Consider the following 19,910-nt stretch of genomic DNA (forward strand, 5'->3'; position numbering starts at 1 on the left):
CAGATGGAATATGCAGCCCGCCGCCTTGGTCAGTCATCATCCATCCTCTTCCTCCTGCGGCGCGCGCCATACGAATGCGATGGGGACTTTTCATGCATGGTGATTGTAACTCCGCCTCAGCTTTTTCCACCCGCCTCAAAGAAGCGAAATGCCGCGCTGCAGATGCAAGCCATCCTCAAATTCCAATGATATTGTGCCGCGTCCCACGTACCTAAGGCACGTACGGCACGCAGGCTTCCACCCACCAACCCACCGGGCGTGCTTTTCACGTCACAAACCCCTGAGCAACCCAGGCTCTCGGAGACAATTGGCTCACCGTCAGCGTTTGTATGGAAGATCGTCTGCAGCAGGCCTCCGATAACTGGGAATGCCTGAAGTGATTGGGTCGCATGGATTCTTACATCAGGCAAAGTTTAGATCGGATCCACGATCTGCGCATGCCGTTTCCGAGGACCAAACAGTATCTCATGCTTTTTCAACATACTTGTGTTGCGCCGGGGGGAGACCAGAAAGCATCTTGGGAATGAGTTTCCTGCTAATTCCATGTTTTTTTTTTTCAGTGTACTCTTGCTGTAAGTTGTGATACAAGGAAGGCGGTGATGCAAACCCTCTCCTTCCTTTGTAAGTGCGATGGGAAAGTTATGGAATCAGAAGTGGAAAGAACGAGGAATACCCTTTCCCTGCATACTAGCCACCTTACCTTCCGGTGGAATCTCTTTTCCAAGACCAACAGCGTGAAGTAATTACCCGTCTTCACCTCCACTTGCTTCTCTTCTCTACGCAACCGCGATCTGTAGACTTGCACTTCCTCTCCTCATACAACAAGATATCCATCTTCAGCCACAACGAAAACACCGCGACAACATGGCCGGCAAAAAGTCCGCCACGGCCGACCGCGGTCCAACTGCCATGCACAAGTATCGCGGCACTGGTTTCGAGGGTATACCTCATTGAACCACATTCGATCGCGGCTGTGCCTTGCTGACATGCTCTCCCAGAATTCTATGCCGACCCTCCCATGGCTCCTGCCGAAGCCCAGGAGGAGCGTGAGAACATCTACAGCCTGTAAGTGATTCGTGTCATCCATCACTAGCTCCGGGCAATCACTGACGTGGGCTTACAGAGAGTTGACCTTTGCCGAGTAAGATTCTTCCTTCCTCGTTTGACTTTACAACTTCAACTAACGGACCAAAAGACGCATCCAATCATGCATCCAGCGCTACCGCGCTCGCCGCCGTCTGGGCGCTTCCGACCGGATCTTCAACAAGTACCTCTTCTTGGGAGGCATCGACACCACACCTCGCATGTTTGGCGGCAATGTAGATGCCGACCTCAAGGACATGACACCGGCAGAGAGACGAGAAGCAACGGCCATTGACACCGTCTACAGCTCCGGCGGTGGTGCGCGGTTCTACAACGACGATGATCCCGATGGCTGGGATGTCGACTTTGCCGGTGTAGTCGCGGGGTTTTGCTCCGAGACGCTCCCGAACGAGACGGCCTGGGACTACGCGCAGATGGGCAAGGCAGTTGGCCTGCTAGAGAACTTTCTCACCTATATCCTCCACCACGACGTGTGCCCAGAGTATGACGCCAATGTCAAAGAAGCTCTGGATCTCTGCCAAAAGGCCAAAGTCGACCTGCCGTTGTCTCATCAAGCTCTCCTCCGATTTCCTGGCCAGTTCAATTTGGCGCTGTCGGAGCTGTTTTGCAATGACTTTTTCTTCTTTGGAGACGCCGAGGAATTCCAGCGGCCAATGGATTTCTCCCCTGAAGCGGTTTTCAAGGTTGCAATGGCAATGAATGCTACCCAGGAGCAGTTCAATGCCGTCGCTAATGGTCTGAAGTACGGCACCATTGAGGTCATCGGCGAGGAGGAGTGCAGCGTCGAGATTATCTCCATTCACCGGCCGAATGATGAGGCGCACAGGCTCACACGGAGCATTCGTCTAGGCAAGGGATACCGATTCGAGCCCGTCGGAATAATCATCACGAAGCCTTGCGTCATTGAGGATGGCTACGACTACGGAGAGGACATCATTTTGTCTGATGAACAGCGGGACACCTTCTACCTGGAAGATTCAATCCTGCAGCGCCTGAAGCCAGGTTTCAAACTGCAACTCTGCGTATGCGAGCTCAACATTGGCATCAAGTTTGTGAAGCAGGCTCGTCAAGTTCTCGTGGAATGGTACACCTTCCTGCCGCAGAACCTCATGCGACACTACAAGGAGCCCGTACCTAATGAGCGCCCTGCCCCGTCGGCCATCAAGGAAGACGCGAAGACCGGCAAGCAAGAAGCTGTAACTAACTGACTACCGACATTGGTCTAGTACAAGAGTTATCGGCTGGCTGTCACTACGCGAACATCACTGGGTTGGGCCGTCTCATGGAAGATGACAGAGGTCATTGGCTAGGTGGACTATAAGCAAGAGGTCAGCTTGAGGCTGAAAACGGGGCATTGTATTAGACTTCCCCCTAGGTAGCCGAGTCACAAAAGCATGGGCGTTTCGGAAAGGTTGGACCAAGATACCCCGTTATAGAGATGAGTCTTGAGGATCTGGTACCTAGTACCTAGTGTATGTGAATGATACAGTGAGAAATCCCACCAGTGTCTCGCGTAAACTCGTGCAAAACGTTATTACTTCGTCAAACCACCCCAACTCCACATACCGACGGGTTCCAAACAATCCCCGCGCTCACAAAAACTAAACCAATTTATAAGAGCCACCAATGGAATAACAAGCCGGGCAAGCCTAAGCGAAGAAAAGCCATAAAAGCCGGAGAAAAACAAGAAGAAAGCAGTCGAGAGAAATAGAGGATGGCAACGGCAGCAGTAGAGTCAGAGACCCTACAACGCCACTCTAGGATATCTCCATCCTGCTCTAATCCCGAGTCTGAATCTTGTTGTCGCCAGCCACGACCTCAGCATAGCTAGGCGGCACAGCACCATCGCTGCTTCCCTCGCCGGCGCCACCCTGCTGCGCAGAGAACTGCTGCTGCTGCTGCTGCTGCTGCTGTCTCGACGAACCGCCAGCATTGTTGTTGTTGTTGTTGTTGCTGCTGTTGTTCGTGGTACCGTATCCGACGGCGCCGTTACCCTTGCCGCCGTGCTGCGAGGGGCGGGGCTGCTGGCGCGGCTGCTGGGTGTGAGGACCGTTTCCGTTGGGACCGTTGCCGTGGACAAAGACGTAGGTGACGCGGCCGCCCTCGCGGTCCTGTTGCGGGACGGACTCGTATTCGTAGTCTGGCTCGGGGAATTTGGCGATGATGTACCAGGCGTGGATGAGGCCTGGGATGTAGCCTAGGAGGCAGAGGAGGATGTTGATTATTGAGTCTGCGCCGCAAATACCGCGCTTTACCCAGACTGTTGGAGTAGATGTTAGTTTTAGTTCAGTTAAGAGTATGCGTTTTGGAATGCGCGGATGGATGGAAATGTAATTACCTGGGAGAGGCGGGAAGAGGAGGGCCAGGAGGCCGAGGAAGATGTCTGCGGAACACATTTCGGCGAGGTGTGATGCTCGGATTGTAACGTGTGTAAGGTGTAGTGGTGATTGCAAAGAGACTTAGGGTCTCTGCGGTGTTGATGCTTGTAGTAGTCTAAAGTCGACGCTTTTGCAAGAAGATGTTCTTGCGCAGAAGTTACAGGTGGGTGGCTGAATGGGTGCAAATAAGGTGACGTTTGCGCCTCTCGCCTCTCAAGGTTTCGGTCCCGCGGGCTCAGATCAGGTCAGCAGGCAGCGAAGCAATTGAGCCGTGAGCCGGTACGTAACGGGTCGTAAGGGTGGCGGAGCTGGGATGACTGGTGAGGCGTGGGGGACTTGCGTAATGGTGCTGGTTAGGTCCGAGGTAAGACGGCCAAATGATTGGTTGCTGCGGAAGAACATGCGGCCGAGGCGGAGGCAGCCGGGGGATGTGAGGTGGAGCTTGGGTTCCTGAGGGGCATCACCGCACCGGGGTGGATCCCTGGATCGCGCGCTTTTTGCCGATGTTTCTGGACTTTTGCGGTTGCTTCTTACGGTCATGCGCCTCGACGAATCCCTTGTTCATTGATCAAGTCTTTCTTGAAAGAAAAGCTTGTATCAATACGCCTGAATCACAGTCTTACTTCTTAAAATATTATAATACGCACCGTGTTTCCAGTCCCGCTAGCTGGCGAATATGCAGGAACATGGAAGCCGCATGCGACAGTGACGACGGCCCTGGGAATCGCTGCCCCGCCGAATAAACCCCCGCCAGGTGTGGGAAGCTCCCGCACGGACCATCCCAGTATCCCCAGCCGTGATGTCAAGGTCCCCAATTGAAATTCCCAATGGGCGCGTTGGCAGTGACTTTCCACGCGACTCAAGTTGCTGCATCTTTGACGATTCCTCAACCCTCCAGAGGTCGCAACGCCCCTTATCCTCAAGACCCGACATCCTATGATCATAAGATAATCTAGCCATGTCGATCCCCGGCTTGGGCCACCTTGTGGCGCCAGTAAGCAAATAAACACCGTCTTTCTCTTGAAACCACACCATCCAGAGAGCTCGAGAACCGCCAGCTAACACACACACCCTCCACCAGCAACCGACGTCCGCGAACCAAACCCGCACAATCCGCCTCCAGCCCTTCTGGGAATGGCGCTTCCAAGTCGCCTTCGACACCCAAATCACCCTCAAACTCCTCTCCGGCACCGCCGAAAAAGACGGCACCGAGCTCGCCCTCCAGCACATCTACACCTTTGCCGGCACCAGATCCAAGATCCTCACCCTGCAGGGATGCGAGCTCGAGGTCGAGGGCGTGCTGGCGGAAGAGTCCGTCGCAGAGTACGCCAAACCACAAGACTCCCCCGCCAACTCGGTCCTGAACCTGCACTTCCAGCTCACCGCCATGCGCCAGCGCGCCGCCGCCGAGAGGAGGGAAGGGCCAAGGATCGCCGTCTGCGGGCCGCCGACGACGGGGAAGACGAGCCTGACGAGGACGCTGACGAGTTATGCCGCGCGGGTGGGCGCGCAGCCGTTGGTGGTGAACACGGATCCCAAGGAGGGGATGCTGAGCTTGCCGGGGACGTTGAGCGCCAGCGTCGTCGGGTCGTTGTTGGATGTCGAGGCTGTTGACGGGTGGGGTACGACGCCGACGAGCGGGCCGAGCCAGGTGCCGGTCAAGCTGCCGCTGGTGTACTACTACGGCCACGCGAGCTCTGCGGAGGACCCGGCCAAGTACAAGGAGCTCGTGAGTAAGATGGCGGCGACGGTGACGTCGAGGCTGGGGCAGGATCCCGAGGTCAAGGGGTCTGGCATGATAATCGATACGCAGGCCGTGACGGAGACCAACCAGGTTGGCATGGAGAACTTTGTGCATGTCGTGGAGGAGCTCTCAGGTATGATTCCCATCTTCTCTATCGATGGTCTGATGTGCTGGCACTGACATGGTAGCAGTCAACATCATTATTGTGTTGGGCTCACCAAGTCTCAACGCCGAAATCACCAAGCGCTTCTCAACGGAAAGGACTAGCCTCGGCGAGAATTACAGCATCCTCCTCTTGGAAAGGTCAGAGGGCGTGGTTGAGCGCGACGTGGGCTACACACAGCAGGCCTGCGAGGCGTCCATTAAGGAATACTTCTTCGGTAGCATCGGCCAGACGCTGAGTCCCGCCACGCAGCAAGTCGACTTTGATAGCCTGGCGATATACAAACTAGGAGATTGTACGTGATCACCTCGCACCCCATCATACAATCCCGCCCAAAAGTCATGCACAATGTTTGCTAACCTACTTGGCCATGATCTAGACTCCATGTACGGCGGTGGCGCCGACGAGAGCCTGATGCGCGTGGACCCCGCACAGGCCATGGCCCATTGGACGCTGGCGATCGTCTATGCCTCAGTCAAAGACTCACCGGAGACAATACGGACGGCCAACGTGATGGGGTACGTGTACATTGCCGATATCGACAAGGAGAAGCGCAAGTTGAGGATCCTGGCACCGGTAAGTGGTCGGTTGGGAGATAGGCCGCTGTTGATGGGCAAGTGGCCGGAGCCGTTTATCAACCTGTTGGGATAGGATAGTTTCAATGATACCACTTTACATCGTCACTCCTACCGATATTTTTGTTGTCTCTTTTCTCCTTAGTAGCCTCGTTTTATGGTATTCCAAATCGTTGGCATATCAGGCTCGATCATGGCTTGGCAGAAGGACGAGTCAGCTCTTCTCATTCACCTCCCGTTGAGCAAACGATATTCCAAGACCTGAAGGGTGCGGCTCAGCTAGCCTCCTGTTCTCGCGAACGCCGAAGACCAATCACTCCCACGTCACTGGAGGCTGGTCAAAGTCCGGTTGAAATTCATGACTAGTTTTGGCCTGGTTGCCTACCTTAGTCCAGATGTGAGACATTGTCCCCCTATCGAGTTAACCTTGAGTCTCCAGCAACCAACGCCGACAACCACACGACAGAGTTGTGAGTTGCACAGTTGCATGCTCTTGGCCAATCTACATCTACGCGGGGCGCCACCAACGCAACTCTAGAGACCCTCTTTCGCCCGATGGATGTTTCGGTCAACTGTCCAACTACTGATCGGAGTGTGTCATTGGTTACAATTTTTCCTTCGCCGGGATATATCGCAGGAGTCAAAGCCTGACTACCTGGAGTTGTGGAGGAATGACACACACGTTGAGGGAGAATACTGCTCAATCATTGTGTTCGATATGAGTTGCCTTCGGCCTTCGCAACCACCTCGAGTACTACCCAGGATAGTGACTAGACTTGGATGAGTTGTCCAGCGCCACTAACGGAACTAGTAACCACTTTCCCTCTCCAGTTTCGCAACTTTTTACGCCATGTCTTATAATTGAAGCAAACATTCCATAACTTCAGCAGCTATTCTGTGAGTTTTAGCAGCTTTTTGCCACTGCTCAACTTGACCCAGGACTGGAGCCTCGAGTCTTTCGAACCCTCGGTAAATAGACTTGGGATCACAACTCACGCGACCTCAGTCATCCTCCAGAGCTCAATAACTTTCGGGCGCCATGTCTCAGAGCAACAGCAAATATTACACCTTTTCAGCAGCTTTTTTTTTTTTTAACTTGGCTTGATTGGAGCTACATTCTGCGAGCTCAACAACCCCGCCTTCGCTGAATCGTATAGGCCTGGAGGGAAGTTGTAACTTGTTATTTTCATCAAGCGCCATTGACGATGGTGGAATCCCCCTTTCTCACGATCAAAGGCCACCACTTGCAGGCGCCGTGTCTCGAGATCCCAGCACCCATTGTGCCTTCCATCAGCCAGGCTATGAAGTGGTTCCGCAGCTCCTCACCCTGTAGAACCCGTTCTGGAATGCGATGCCCCATCCTCGAGTTGCAACTCGGAATGGAATTGGTCCACGTCCAAAACCACAAGGGAATATCATAATAAATAGAGGGTTCATCACCCTCCCCCCTCCCTTTCTACGTTGCTCTGCCAGTGGGGAACTTCGGACGTGGGTATTGAAATTACGCTGGCCCATGCCCGTTAACCTTTCCGATTTGTCAAAGTTGTTGTCACCGCTGGAAACTCAAATTGCTTTCATTCCAATTCCTCAACCGCCTGGTTCTAAACATGGGGACGTTTACATCGCTCCTAAGGGGGCGGGTTGAGTTTGAATCTGGATGTCAACAGCAGCAGCAGCAGCAGCAGCAACACCACCAGCAGGAGAAGAAGAAGAAGAAGAAGAAGAAACCCCCGAAAGTCGACGTGTACAATCTCCACCCTACGGGCTGGGAATCCGACCCGGAAGACGAATACCACCGCCTCTGCACGCTAGACTACTGCTCCGGCACAATCTACTGCGCCTACGCCCTCTTCTTCAAAGTCGACCCGGGAGCAGACAAGCACAGAATCGTAGAGGTCCTCAAGCGAGGGCTCGAAATCACGCTCAGCCAGTGCCGCCGCCTCTGCGGGACGTTGAGGGAAGACCCCGACGGCGGGAGCGGCCTGTGCTTTCACAAGAGGCGCGAAGACACGGTTGAGTTTCACGTTCAATGGCTCGACGGTAGCAACAAATTCCACGATGACGACGGCGAGGATGGCGCCGCGGGTCAAGAAGATGGGGGTGATGAAGAGTACCCCTCCTACGCCGACTTTGAACGCCAGCACTTTAGCACCCGCGCCTTCGGCCCCGATCTGGACCTATGGTGCGTGCCGCCCATGACGCCCGCCGAAAAACCCGCGAACAGGCCAGAGAATAATCCCAAGGCGGCGTCCTTCAAAGCGAGCTTCATCCCCGGCGACGGGCTGGTGCTGATGATGATGCACCACCACTTGGCCAACGACGTCAACGGGTGGGCGGGGGAAATGCACCAGCTGGCCGAGAACTGTGCCGCCATCTGGGCTGCGTCGGCGTCGGATGCGGATGCGGGTGCGGCGGCCGCTGGTGGGAGTGGTGGTAGTAGTAATAATTTTGGTTATGTTGGTGATGCTACCCCGACTGGTGCTGCTACTGCTGCTGCGCCACCGGAGCTGCCTCCGTGGGACCCCGCGTGCCTGGACCTCTCACGCGTCACGGTCGCGGACCCGCCCGCTGACCAACTCGTCGACGGGCCACCGAGACCGTCGCGGCATCCCGAGCAGAGGGCTGCTTCGAGGTTGCTTTTCCACATCCCGCGGAGTAAGCTGTGTGAATTGAAGCGGTTGGCGACCCCGGCGCTGGCTACGGATGGAAGCAGCGACAGCAGCAACAACGGCAGCGACTGCTGGATTTCGAGCTACGATGCGCTCAATGCGTACCTGTGGCGCGTCCTGGTGAAGCATAAAGCCCGATTACATAAATCTGACCCCGAGACGTTGGTTGAATGGGTTGAGGCTGTGGATGTGAGGAGGCGGTTGTGCGATGCGTCGGGGAAGCCTATGCCGGCGCGTACACAGGGGAATGTTATTGCTGTTGCTATCGCGTCGAGGAGTACTCATGTTGTGCCGCAGTTTACAATCAAGGAGGTCGTTGAAGATGCACCTTTTAGCAAGCTTGCATGGTGAGTTTTCTTTGTCTTGTTGCTCCCTCTTTTCCTCCACGCGTATCCGTACTACCAACATCCGACTTGTACTGGACCAAAACACGACGAATTGACAGACAGCTAATATTCTTTCCAAAGGTACATCCGCCAACTCACAAACAGCATAACCCCGCCCGCCATCGACGCAATGCTATCCGGCATCGCCCGCGTCCGCAACAAGCTGACCCTCTACGCCGGCTCCGACGTCTTCCCGCCCACGACCCTCCTCGTCACGGACTGGCGCGACGCGGACCCGTATACCGCGGATTTTGGCTTCGGTCGCCCCAGCGGGTTCCGGTGTCCGTGGGACTCTGTGACGGGTGGGCTCGTGGTGGTGTACCCGCCGCGTCCTGCGAGGATGAGTCCCGGCGGGGATGACGAGGGGAACGAGATTTCGTTGGCGGTGGAGAGGGAGCTTGTGTGGGATTTGCTTGCGGATCCGGAGTGGAATCGGGTGTTTGAGTTTAGGGGGGTCGAGGTTGAGGATGAGTGATGGGCAGGGAGTGTTGCAGAGGTCAGGGAGAGGAGCGGGATTTGGTGTTTCTACATCATGCTTACAGATGGTTTCTTATTGGGTTTTGTGATGGGCACATGCCATGCAACCTTAGTTCCCGATACTTGGGAGATAGCTTTACGATTTTCGTGTTCTTTGTTACTGTTATAGTGGACTTTGTTCCTAAAAGCTTTCTCATTCTCATGATGCGCTTCTGTGGGATCTACGGGATCCATAGGAACCAGCACTAAGAAAGGATGGAAACCAAATTATCTAGAGGGAAAAAGTGAGCAGGCCATAGAAGAGGCCAGCAAAAACGACCAAAAAAACCAAAAAGATAACCCGAAGAGTGGCTTTGCCAATCGCGGTGAGGATTTGAGCCTCACGCGGGGGTCGAACCCGCAACCTTGAGATTAAGAGTCTCACGCTCTACCGATTGAGCTAGCAAGGCGGGTTATTAATTGTTGAAGAGAACGGCTCCGGGTGGTACTAAGGAGAGAGGCGGTTGGCTGTGTGGCGTGTGGGCGTGGGTAGGGCTGGCTCTGTCGGCGAGCCCGAAATCTCGATGGCTTCGTCCGTGAAAAATTTTCTCGCGTCCGCCTGCTCGGGAATTGTGGACCAATTCGGGGTAAGGCTGGGTGGGCTCCCAGTGTTGGAGAATTGTGCTCCGTGCGGAGGAACCCACCCGGCCCGTCTTCCATGGATCCGGCCCGGACGGATTCCTACTCGAGTCCTTGGCGTTGGCTTAACCAGAGCCAGGCTTTCTTCCATACACCACGATCCTGCTCGAGTCAGTACTTTTCTTCCACTTAATAGCCATCAGACGACTGGTTGTGTAGGAAAAGGCAGCTCACATGGGCCAGTATGCATGGATACTCCGGTCCCCAACATCCTTCCTTGCTTGCGCGGCCAAAACGTTGACTTCGTCAGCCTTCCAGCCCAGCCCGCGCGTGAGCGCTGCCATGAGGAACCCTTGCAGACCGGTCGTGATGTTCTCGTAATTCCAGGTGCCGAGCTCCTTGAACTTTGCGTTTCGCGGCCATGTGTTGCTGGGCCACTTGAAGCGCAGCTCCGCCACGTCAACGAAGCCGGCGGCCTCTAGCATAGGCTTGAGCGCGTCGAGGTCGACAAAGGCGCGGTTCGTCTTGGCTGCTGCCTCGCCAAGGTGCTTCATGGACTGATAGAGAGCGTGCTCCTCTTTCAGGGTGTCGTCGTCAGAGAGGGGTAGGCCGAATTCCTGGAGCTCGAGCCAGCCGCCGGGGGCGAGGTTTCTGTCATGATGCATCAATGCCTGTCTAGCAAAAGGAGAAGTCATGCCTGCGATTACTCATAAGACTGGCGGATGTACTCCTCCCACTTTGAGATGCTAGAGTTCATCATCCGGCTGTGGATGTAGTCGAAAGGACGCGAGTACGTCCAAGTGTCCTCGATGTCGTCGACTTCAAACTTGACGTTAGGTGGTACACTGTATTCTCTGTCAATGTCATGAATGTGGTAAAAGCGGTTAGCGATACTGACAATTGCGGTTGGGTGGGTGACAGATCAACGCCGGTGACCTGCAATATCAGCGTAAGAAGGCCATAGGCTATACTGATGTGTCAACACCAACCTCGGCCCCGGGATGCTCGTCTCCAAAGTCCATGGCCCAGATGCCTGTTCCGGTTCCCAGGTCTAGTACGCGGCCAACGTTGGATTCGGGCCCATTAGGCGGTGACAACCCGAGTTTCCCATCGAAAGAGAGGTCAAAGATGTGGTGTTGAAGATCTTTGAGTGTCAATTTAGAATCAGTTCTAAGAATGGAGAAGGTGACCACCAAAACTGACCTAATCTCTCGTTTTCCTCTTCATCATTTGGAAAGTGATACTCTCCTAGGGTGTCAGTGAAGGATCAAGGGGGTTTGTAGGCTCGGCATCACTGACTCCCATCGCGAAACTTGTGATAGGTGCGGCCATTTTCTTTGCGATAGTCGAGAATCGAGCTGCTCAAACTCGCGGTCGAGGAGGTTCCGTCCTGTAGCAACCATCAGCCACGAAATGACTTTGACGGGGATGACAAGGTGTCGAACATTGCTGACATCTCCCAGGGACGAGTCATTGTCATTGAACTCGTCCGGTTCCACCACGACGTCGTGTGCTGGCGCAGCCATATTCAAGAGACTTCGACTCTTTGATCTGAATCTTTTAGACCATGAGTATGGGCTCAGTGGTGAAGCAGAAGCAATTCAAACTCGACACGAAGATGGAGGGGCGCGAACAATCCCACAGGCCAGCAAGCGGGGTTCTCCTGGAATGTTGGGATACCTGATGTCACTAGGTACTCAGGCACCCTGAGGGAGGGGGGTTCGACTGCTTCCAGCGGGCGACATGTCTTAGCTGACATAGGCCGAAGAATCCAAAGATGGGATAGGGCGACACTAGGGCGATGCAGCTTAGAGGTGCATCTTGAGAGGTGTCAAAATGCAGGTTAGCCGTTGGGACGATTCCGGGAGCCAGGTCAACACCACGGATGCGCTGGTAGACCCTGGGCGAGATGCTGCAAATGGTACAATTTCATAGGTCGTCTTGGGTTCTCAAGGGATTCGATGTTACTGAAGTCCGTGTCGTGGCCCAATCAGATGCACCGGGGGGAGTAGGGAAGGATGCAAGCCGAAAGCCACTTTGCATGGCAATCCAGTCGCTGCTGAGTTTTGTACATTGAAGTTGCCGGAGCATTCACCGCCTGAGAACATGCTCAAAGGTTACAGGAGCCCGAAGAGCAGTGAAGAGTCTCTGTCGAGATTGGACCAGCCCGCGTTCACAAGTCGCTCTCGGGTGATGGTATTCTAGCGGTGTTCTGGGATGGCTGGTCATCCTTTCTTCGGCGCTTTCATCGAGGAGTCCGGCCGATTGCTTCCGAAGTACTCGTAATTTCATATCCTCCGCTATAATCCCGCTTCCTGACAACGCCGGTGGATCGGTCCGATGTTGGATTGTGACTGTCAATACCATACGTCCGTGGAAGACTCTCGTGATCCGGTCCTGCATCGGGCTGGTGGCTACTATGCGACATTCGGCTCTGCGGAAAAGAGAGAATCCGCCAAATTTCGTCTTGGATGAAGACGTAATCGGATTCTTCGCGCGGTAGTCTCCCTATCATAGCCTCTAGAACGAAGGTCGGCGATGAGATGAAGATGCGGTTCTCAATGGAGTGTCTCGCCCGAGACCCAGTCGGTGACGTGTGAGAAGATAAGATAACGATAAGACGATACCTTACACTGATTAGATAAGAGATAAAGTAAGCTTCACTGAGGTGGGACGGCAGGGGCCTTGAATCCCGAAGCTGCCAAAAGAGCACTGAACAGGAGAGCCCCTGTGCTGTAGGAAAGTCAATTCCTCACAGGGCACCGCTTGGCTGATCCTCACAACTTCGCGAAACTCTGCTGAACATTTGGACATTCAACGACGTCTGTCTTCTTCTTGGCACTTTTTATCAACAATGCCACGGGAAAATCATCCGTCTCGAAAGATGATGTTCAACACTGAATTCGGCATAGCAGTTAGCCGCCGCGGTCCTTTTACGTCACGTCGTGAAGCAACGTTACTCGAGGCTGCCCCTTTCAAGGATCGCGTGGCAGCATCACGGATTCCCAAACCTCCTTTTACGAAATGTGAACACCGTACTGCGAGGCTTAGACGAGGCATTACATATGGCCGTACTGGATAGCATTCATGCTGTGAGGCGGGCCAAACATCCATCCGCACCATGTCCTCAGACTGCGACTTCTCCCACATTCAACCCTAGGGAAAATGGGGTTGGATTTTGGGTCACCGTGGAGTCGAATCCTTCTTCGCGAATAATAGGAGACCCTTCGCTTCAAACGGCCCATGATGGGACAGACCACACCGAGCTGACAGCCTCTCTCGTTTCGCAATGCTGGTCTAAGCCAGACCAAAGAAAACAGACGAATGAGCTGCCATTACGGGCTTGGGCCATACTACACCTGTGAAGATGGGGAAACCTGGATCGTCGGAAGATCGTGGCAGGGGAGAGCTCGCACGCAATGCAGAAATTCTACAGCGACCACAATTTTCTTCATCTCCTCTCCACCGAGGCAGGTCGACGACTGTCTTTCTCTAGCTGGCGGTAGCCCTGGTTCAGGGGCTCGAGAGCGCGTTTAGGCCCGTTTGCCGTTCTCCGATGTTTCGTCCCATCCGAAACATTAGCACGACAGGGACGGCCTCGTCTGCGACCCAGTTCTCCAACCTCAGCCTCGACAACCTCACTGGTCCACGCCGCGCCATGGTCTCTGATCATCTGGTCTCATGGGGTTTCGACGGCATCAGGATCGCCGGGTGGCGGTCCCGAATCTTGACAGCACTACTACGCAACGAAAAGAGAAAGATGTTGGTCATTCAGGTTGCGATTTCTGGTTGCTCACTTGCTCAGCCTCAGTTGCAGAAACGTGCCCCTGTGACAGACCTGCGTCGCATCTTTGACTGACCTGCTTGACAGACGGGAGGCATCAGCAAGCGCGGAGAGCCCTGGCAGACGTGCAGGAGTGTTCGGATTGTTCTTTTATCGTCAAAGATGGAGAGACGGGGAACATACTTAAGATGGCGGATGTTCGCGAGCTGGATGCGAATCTAATTCAAAGGGACAGCATCAGTCACTTACTTCTTGTTCTTGTATTCTTATACTCCAGTACTTTGACAGTACTTCATTCTCTTCTTACTCTCATTATTACACCATGGTTCGCTTCTCCCTTGCCGCAGCATTCTGTAAGTTCTATCCCTCGCACGTCCCGCTGTTACTCTACTATCCAACTCGGTCTGACATACCCCAGTCGCTGCTTCTTCCCTTGCAATTCCCAGTCCCTTGACACCAGACCCATCTGGTGATAAGAACATCGGCAATGGCAACGGCGTCCAGTTCATCGGCGGCGCTTGCCTCAACAGTAAAGACTGCGCCTCAACCTGCTGCGCGACTCTAAACGGCGCCGGCATCTGCTCTGGACTTGGAGCCCAGTTCCAGGCAGGCAAAACAGGATGCGGCTTCGGTGATGGTGGTGCTGCTGCAGCACCCGCCGCGTCCCAGGGAGCAGGCCAGGCCGCTCCGTCCATGGAAGCCGCCGCTGGAAGCGGAGGCGGCGCAGGATCAGGGACATCTTCGAACGTCGGCGCCGGTAACGGCCAACAGTTCATCACTGGGCAATGTCTATCTGATGCGGATTGCGCCTCGGGGTGCTGTAACGGTCCCAAGGGTGCTTGTGCCGCCAGAGCCGTCGCAACGGAGAATGGCAAGGCAGGCTGCGGCTTTACGGGCACGGGAGCGGGTGCCGCCACTGGCTCTACTGGAGGCGGCACGGCGGCTGAGGCTGCCGCTCCGCCCCAAGCTGCTCCGTCCGTAGGTACAGGTGCAGGTTCTGGCGCTGCTGCTGGCACCTCTGGTGCTCCTGGCTCACAGAATGTTGGCAAAGGGAATGGTCAGCAGTTCATCACGGGTCAGTGTCTCTCGAACGCGGACTGTGCTTCCGGCTGCTGTGCCGGGCCTAAGGGAGTTTGTTCGGCCACGGCGGTTGCTAATGAGAGTGGAAAAACTGGATGTGGATTTACGGCGGCATGATTTAATGACAAGCTTGGGGACTGGTGCGGTTACAACGCATTCAGACTGCCTCGGGGTGACCACTTTCTGTACAAAATGAGACAATGCTTTTAAGGAGTGCTGCTACAGCTCGTATACATGTGAGAGGAAGTCCATGATTTTCTACTCCAGTAGTCTAGCAAGGAATTGGGCTGGCATCATCACACTACTCATTGCACAAAAAGTTGGAAGTGTCTCATACACGCTTAGAACTTTGGATTGAATGATATCGTAAAATTTGATTTGACTATGCTATTAGAACACTTATCGAAAGTGTAATGCTCGTGAATTCGCTAATGTGATTTTTTAGTATCAAACTGGATCAATCCTTCCTCCATGCCTTCTCACCAAGCCAACGAGTCAACTTGACAGCATTTACATCAACTATCCGATTAAACACATCGCTTGCCCACAACAGAGCCAGTGTGTTCACCAGCGATCCCCAGAAGAACGCAAGCTCGTAGGCGCCCCAGGCCTTGTTCACCATCTCAGTAGCACCGGCGGTGTTCCCGCCCTCCGTGAGCACCTTGGCCTGGGCACCGGCAAGCGACAACGCGCCATGCGCCGGCAATAGCCACCTGACTCCCACCATGTGGTTGATGGCGCCGTGCCACAGGTACAGAGAGTAGGAGATCTGTCCGAGGTACTGCGCGAAGCTCGTGGTGAAGGGGCGCTGGAGGAGCGGTTCGGCTATTTCTGGTTCGGGTTCCGTAGAGGAGGAAGATGTAGCTGCTGCTGCGAGCTCTTCCTTTTCGTCGTCGTCGAGGTCCGGGGTGGTTTGGTGCCAGGGCAGACGGATGTTGCGTCCCCTGAGTAGCAGGGACTTGAGGTTGAAGGCAACGGGCGGGGAGTACATCAAGGCGAAGATGAAGATGATGGCGCCGATGGAGTTCCAGTAGAGTTGGGTGCGGTCGCCCATTGCTTTGTAGTAGTCTGGCACCCATTGCGAGATTGTGATGAAGCCCGGGGTTGAGGCGCCGTAGTACTCTGGGTAGGAGAAGAGATGCAGGCCGAGGAAGAAGAGGGCTAGTGTGCCTGCGTGGCGGAAGATGAGGACGGACTTTGAGCCGTATCTCCTGACGACGCGCAGTCTGTAGCTAGGGAGCTGGTCTTCGGGTGTTTCTGTCGTTGGGGCGGTGTTGGGCATGATGATGGAGAGCTCTGCGAGGAGGAGTCCGGCGCAGAAGAGAGCCTGGTCCCAGTCGCCGATGTGGACCAGCCAGAGCGTAACACCCGTGACACCAACCATATGAATCCATCTCTTGGCTCGCGCAAAGATGAGCAAGAGGAAGAAGACGAGCAGCGAGCCTTTGAATTCGACGGGGATCGTCCAGAGATGCCCGTCGTACTCGCTTCCCTTCATGTTCTCCCTGTTGACAATCGCTCGGAACGGGTTCATCAAATTGACCGTGCTCCAGAACCAGTGCTGCAGCTGCTGGTCGAGACTCGGGCCCCGCGGCGGTACAGGTGCTCCCGAGGGATCTCTTACGTACTCTCCACCATACACCAGGAGAGCGATGATGAAGGTCGACGCAAAAATGGGGAGGTACAGCCTGAAGGGGCGGCGGAAGGCGGACCCGGCTAGGGCACTTAGAGCCTGGTCCATCTTGCGCTTGTGGATCATCGACACGGTCTTGAGGGTGAGGACGAAGCCTGAGATGACGAAGAAGACGGTGACACTGGCGCGGCCAGAGTGCAGGGCCCGGACGATGGGCATCTGCCAGAACATCTGGTGGCCCGCGAAGCCGTAGCCCCATCGGAGGTCTGGAAACCAGAGGTAGGAGAAGTGAAAGATGTAGACCACAAAGGCTGCGACGCCGCGGAGGCCGTCTAGGTATGCTGTTGGGCCCAACTTTCTGGGCTTTGGTCGCTGGCTCGGGGCTGTAGTAAAGTAGTTGAAGGGGCTGATGAAGAACGTAGGAAGGAAGAGGAAGATGAATGGCTTCAAGGTGGTGAGGAGTGTGAGGAGGCGGTCTGTCCATGTCAGGTCGCCGCCGAGGTGGAGGTGTTCGTTGAGGAATGAGGATACTGAATTCCGTGCGGATCTTACTGAGATCAGGAAGGGGTATTCGCGCTTCTCAATGTCGATGATCTCGTCCAGCGATTCTGTTGACGGCGAAGCTCGGCCATCTTGTTCGGCGATGAGAGAGTGCTGCTCGTATGTGTCCCGTGGAGGATGCGAGAAGGGGTTTGTGAACCGCATGTTGAAGGTTGATAGCCAAGCACCTTATTCAAAGAAGAAGTGTGTCCCTTGGCTAACGGTGCGGAGAGAATAGAGTCGGGAAGGACTGGACGAGGGAGGTACCCTGAATGTCGAGAAAGGTGGTTCCAAAGTTGTTATACGGGCCCCCGAAGACTCTCGGCGGGGTCTCTCACCCAAGATCGCCCTCTTTGAGCCTCGTCTGTACAAGTGTGGGATGCAATAATCACTCCGTGCCGACCTCTCGCTCCTAGCTTTCAGCCGCAAATGACGATACCCTCCTCGAATCCGTACTTAACTACTTAGCGATGATGGCCAGAACGTAACTCCACATCAAAATCCGTCTCGGCTCCCGAGCCACAGCTCCTCTATAGGAAAAGCCCCCTTCGCATCGGTGGCATGTGGCAGCTCTGGGTTGAGGTGAGCGATCTGTGTAAGTGCGTGTAAGCCAGCCGGTATGACAGAATGGTGACTTCGGGCCGGCCGCTGTGGTTGAGAAACGTTGTTTGCGGTAAGCAGAAAGGTGGCGGCCAGATCGAGGCTATTTGAATCGAAAATCGTTAGAACCGGGCACTTAATTACGATTATTTAGCTTCCCGAACAAAGTTGACGCTTTCGTTCGGACGGGCTGACACCTCACACCAAAAAAAAAGTTGGGGTGAAACCTGAAGGTGGAAATCGGCTTGTGTCGTCTCGTGTCTTTGACAGGGTGGAACCCGGCGGCGGGTGTCTTGTGTTCCCGAGTCAAGGTTTACTCAAAGTGTCCCGACTCAGGCTCGATCTGGTGTTATTGATGGGCATGGCAATAACTGGCGAAGAGGAATGCTCATAAATTCTCCTCATCTTCCAAACATTCTTGCAACTTTGCATTTCCAACCCGTCATTCAACAACTCCAAGTCATGAAATCCACGGGATCCGCTGCCTATCTCGGTTGTGCAGATTTCCCAACTGAATTGACACCTGGATCCATTCCAAAGAAGCTTAGACTGGCATGGTAAGTTGCGGCCCAAAACGGGACGTTTACTTGGCGTTGGCGTAATCGGCCGGAGGCGCTTTCTGTCTCACATTAGCTTGGCTCTGTCTCTTGTCCGCGCCGAAGACGTTCTCTCTACTGCGAGATCCGAATTACCAATCGCTGATCGTGGCATAGCCTCTCGCAATAAGACTTGGTGATTTCCGGGCTTGTGTAACCATAAATCGCGAGCCACTGACACCCTGACTTTTGAGATACTCTTCGAAGCCCGGCTTTTCTACCCTGGAGGCCATCTGTGCTTTCCTTGGAAGTGACATCACATCCGATGGACAGCGTTGATGTCGCAAAAGCTGAATTTTGACTCAGTTTTGAAGAAAGAGATTGAAGAAGGGTCAAGTAAGCCATTACTTACTCATTTGGCTTCGCTTCGGCTGTGGACGTTGGAGACCCTTCAACGTGATCCAATCCGGAAAGCTGAAGAAAGCTCCCTGATCCGGGTGACGGATCGGGATCCTGGACGCTTGACCGAATACTACGATGCTTAATGCGTTTAAGGTTGAGGGGCCTGGACCAACAATGAGTCTTGTCAGCCTCTACGAGGTGTATGATCACACGAAGAGTAGCGACGACTTAGTGAGGCGCTTTGTGAAAATGCCTCATCCCACAACTGCAGATACGGCCGCACACGCAGCCATATTGATAAGCCGCATGACCCCCGGACGAGCAAGGGCTTTTTATCAAAAGATTATATGCGGTAATGCACTCGCGGCGCTGATACTCATTTCACGATTCAGACTTGGCGCACCACAAGTTCAGAGGAGACTTATCTGAGCTGAGAAAAGCTGAGAAAATGCTACACTATTGTCAGTGCCGCTGTCACCCCGAAATCGGGGTTCAAAGCATCTTGAGCACGCAACGCCACATGTAACCAGAAGCCAGAGAGCACGCGTACTAAGCGCGTTGAAAGCACTTTGGCTTGCGGCAAACTTATGACCGACTAAGCTAGGACATAGTGATGCTCAATTGCTCGCTGGCTTGCCTTCTTCCGATTACGGCACGTAAAATTGTTCACTTCCTGGGCAAGGTAGTAAAGTAATAAATTTTTGATTTGGTGAGTATTTTTTTACTACGAAGTCACATCTTTCTGCTATCATCGAGAATGGCAAATTACGCATGCGTTTACCGCTCCGTATAACAACTCCATAAAATGGTTTTATCAGGTGTTCTAGCATACTCGAGGATGATTGAGGAGGCACTGGGAGCTTATGCAAAGGAGAGTGAAGTGTGTTCTAAAGATGGAACTGTGACTGGTCGTGCTGAGGCTCACCATTGAAGTTCTTCCAAAGGGCTATTGGTAGAGTTGGCTTTGAACGGAAGTTGGTTATGGGTATGCGTGTGTATTCTAGTATACATGACGTCGTTTTTCGACGTCTGTCATGCGCACGTATCGTGGCACCTGCCAAGGTTGCTTGTCGATATCAGAGACATTGACGATGTTGTGTAGCCTCGACAGAGCAGTGTAACAGGTGAAGTCAGATGAAGCATCGCGAAAGACAGCGATTCGCCCTTTGGGAACGGTATCTTCTGAAAGCATGATCCCTTGACGTCGTCGTCCCACTCACA

General features: G+C 54.2%; 7 protein-coding genes across 7 annotated transcripts; 4 read left to right on the plus strand and 3 right to left on the minus strand.

The window, feature by feature from the left end:
• Positions 1–864: 864 nt before the first annotated feature.
• CCOS01_04796 (argonaute siRNA chaperone complex subunit Arb1) lies at positions 865–2,312 on the plus strand (the record flags this gene model as incomplete). Its single annotated transcript, XM_060452977.1, has 4 exons — positions 865–940; positions 999–1,065; positions 1,124–1,141; positions 1,196–2,312. The coding sequence occupies 4 exons, from the start codon at positions 865–867 to the stop codon at positions 2,310–2,312; spliced, it is 1,278 nt and encodes a 425-aa protein (XP_060316935.1).
• A 570-nt stretch (positions 2,313–2,882) lies between these two features.
• On the minus strand, positions 2,883–3,500 carry CCOS01_04797 (uncharacterized protein; the record flags this gene model as incomplete). Its single annotated transcript, XM_060452978.1, has 2 exons — positions 2,883–3,364; positions 3,443–3,500. 2 exons carry the CDS (start codon positions 3,498–3,500, stop codon positions 2,883–2,885), a joined length of 540 nt encoding a protein of 179 aa, XP_060316936.1.
• Positions 3,501–4,440: 940 nt separating this feature from the next.
• CCOS01_04798 (pre-mRNA cleavage complex II protein Clp1) lies at positions 4,441–6,040 on the plus strand (the record flags this gene model as incomplete). Its single annotated transcript, XM_060452979.1, has 4 exons — positions 4,441–4,476; positions 4,564–5,359; positions 5,418–5,684; positions 5,769–6,040. 4 exons carry the CDS (start codon positions 4,441–4,443, stop codon positions 6,038–6,040), a joined length of 1,371 nt encoding a protein of 456 aa, XP_060316937.1.
• A 1,531-nt stretch (positions 6,041–7,571) lies between these two features.
• Positions 7,572–9,494, plus strand: CCOS01_04799 (uncharacterized protein; the record flags this gene model as incomplete). Its single annotated transcript, XM_060452980.1, has 2 exons — positions 7,572–8,980; positions 9,101–9,494. 2 exons carry the CDS (start codon positions 7,572–7,574, stop codon positions 9,492–9,494), a joined length of 1,803 nt encoding a protein of 600 aa, XP_060316938.1.
• Positions 9,495–10,344: 850 nt separating this feature from the next.
• CCOS01_04800 (uncharacterized protein) lies at positions 10,345–11,640 on the minus strand (the record flags this gene model as incomplete). The annotated part of the gene is made up of 7 exons (XM_060452981.1): positions 10,345–10,765; positions 10,822–10,959; positions 11,013–11,050; positions 11,104–11,258; positions 11,318–11,362; positions 11,414–11,504; positions 11,560–11,640. The coding sequence occupies 7 exons, from the start codon at positions 11,638–11,640 to the stop codon at positions 10,345–10,347; spliced, it is 969 nt and encodes a 322-aa protein (XP_060316939.1).
• Positions 11,641–13,670: 2,030 nt separating this feature from the next.
• Positions 13,671–15,095, plus strand: CCOS01_04801 (biotrophy-associated secreted protein 2; the record flags this gene model as incomplete). The annotated part of the gene is made up of 3 exons (XM_060452982.1): positions 13,671–13,876; positions 14,187–14,251; positions 14,317–15,095. 3 exons carry the CDS (start codon positions 13,671–13,673, stop codon positions 15,093–15,095), a joined length of 1,050 nt encoding a protein of 349 aa, XP_060316940.1.
• Positions 15,096–15,435: 340 nt separating this feature from the next.
• CCOS01_04802 (acyltransferase) lies at positions 15,436–17,316 on the minus strand (the record flags this gene model as incomplete). Its single annotated transcript, XM_060452983.1, has 1 exon — positions 15,436–17,316. One exon carries the CDS (start codon positions 17,314–17,316, stop codon positions 15,436–15,438), a length of 1,881 nt encoding a protein of 626 aa, XP_060316941.1.
• Positions 17,317–19,910: the final 2,594 nt, after the last annotated feature.

This window comes from Colletotrichum costaricense (assembly GCF_030867565.1).
Source record: "Colletotrichum costaricense strain IMI 309622 chromosome Unknown Scaffold_4.1, whole genome shotgun sequence".
Classification (NCBI taxonomy): domain Eukaryota; kingdom Fungi; phylum Ascomycota; class Sordariomycetes; order Glomerellales; family Glomerellaceae; genus Colletotrichum; species Colletotrichum costaricense.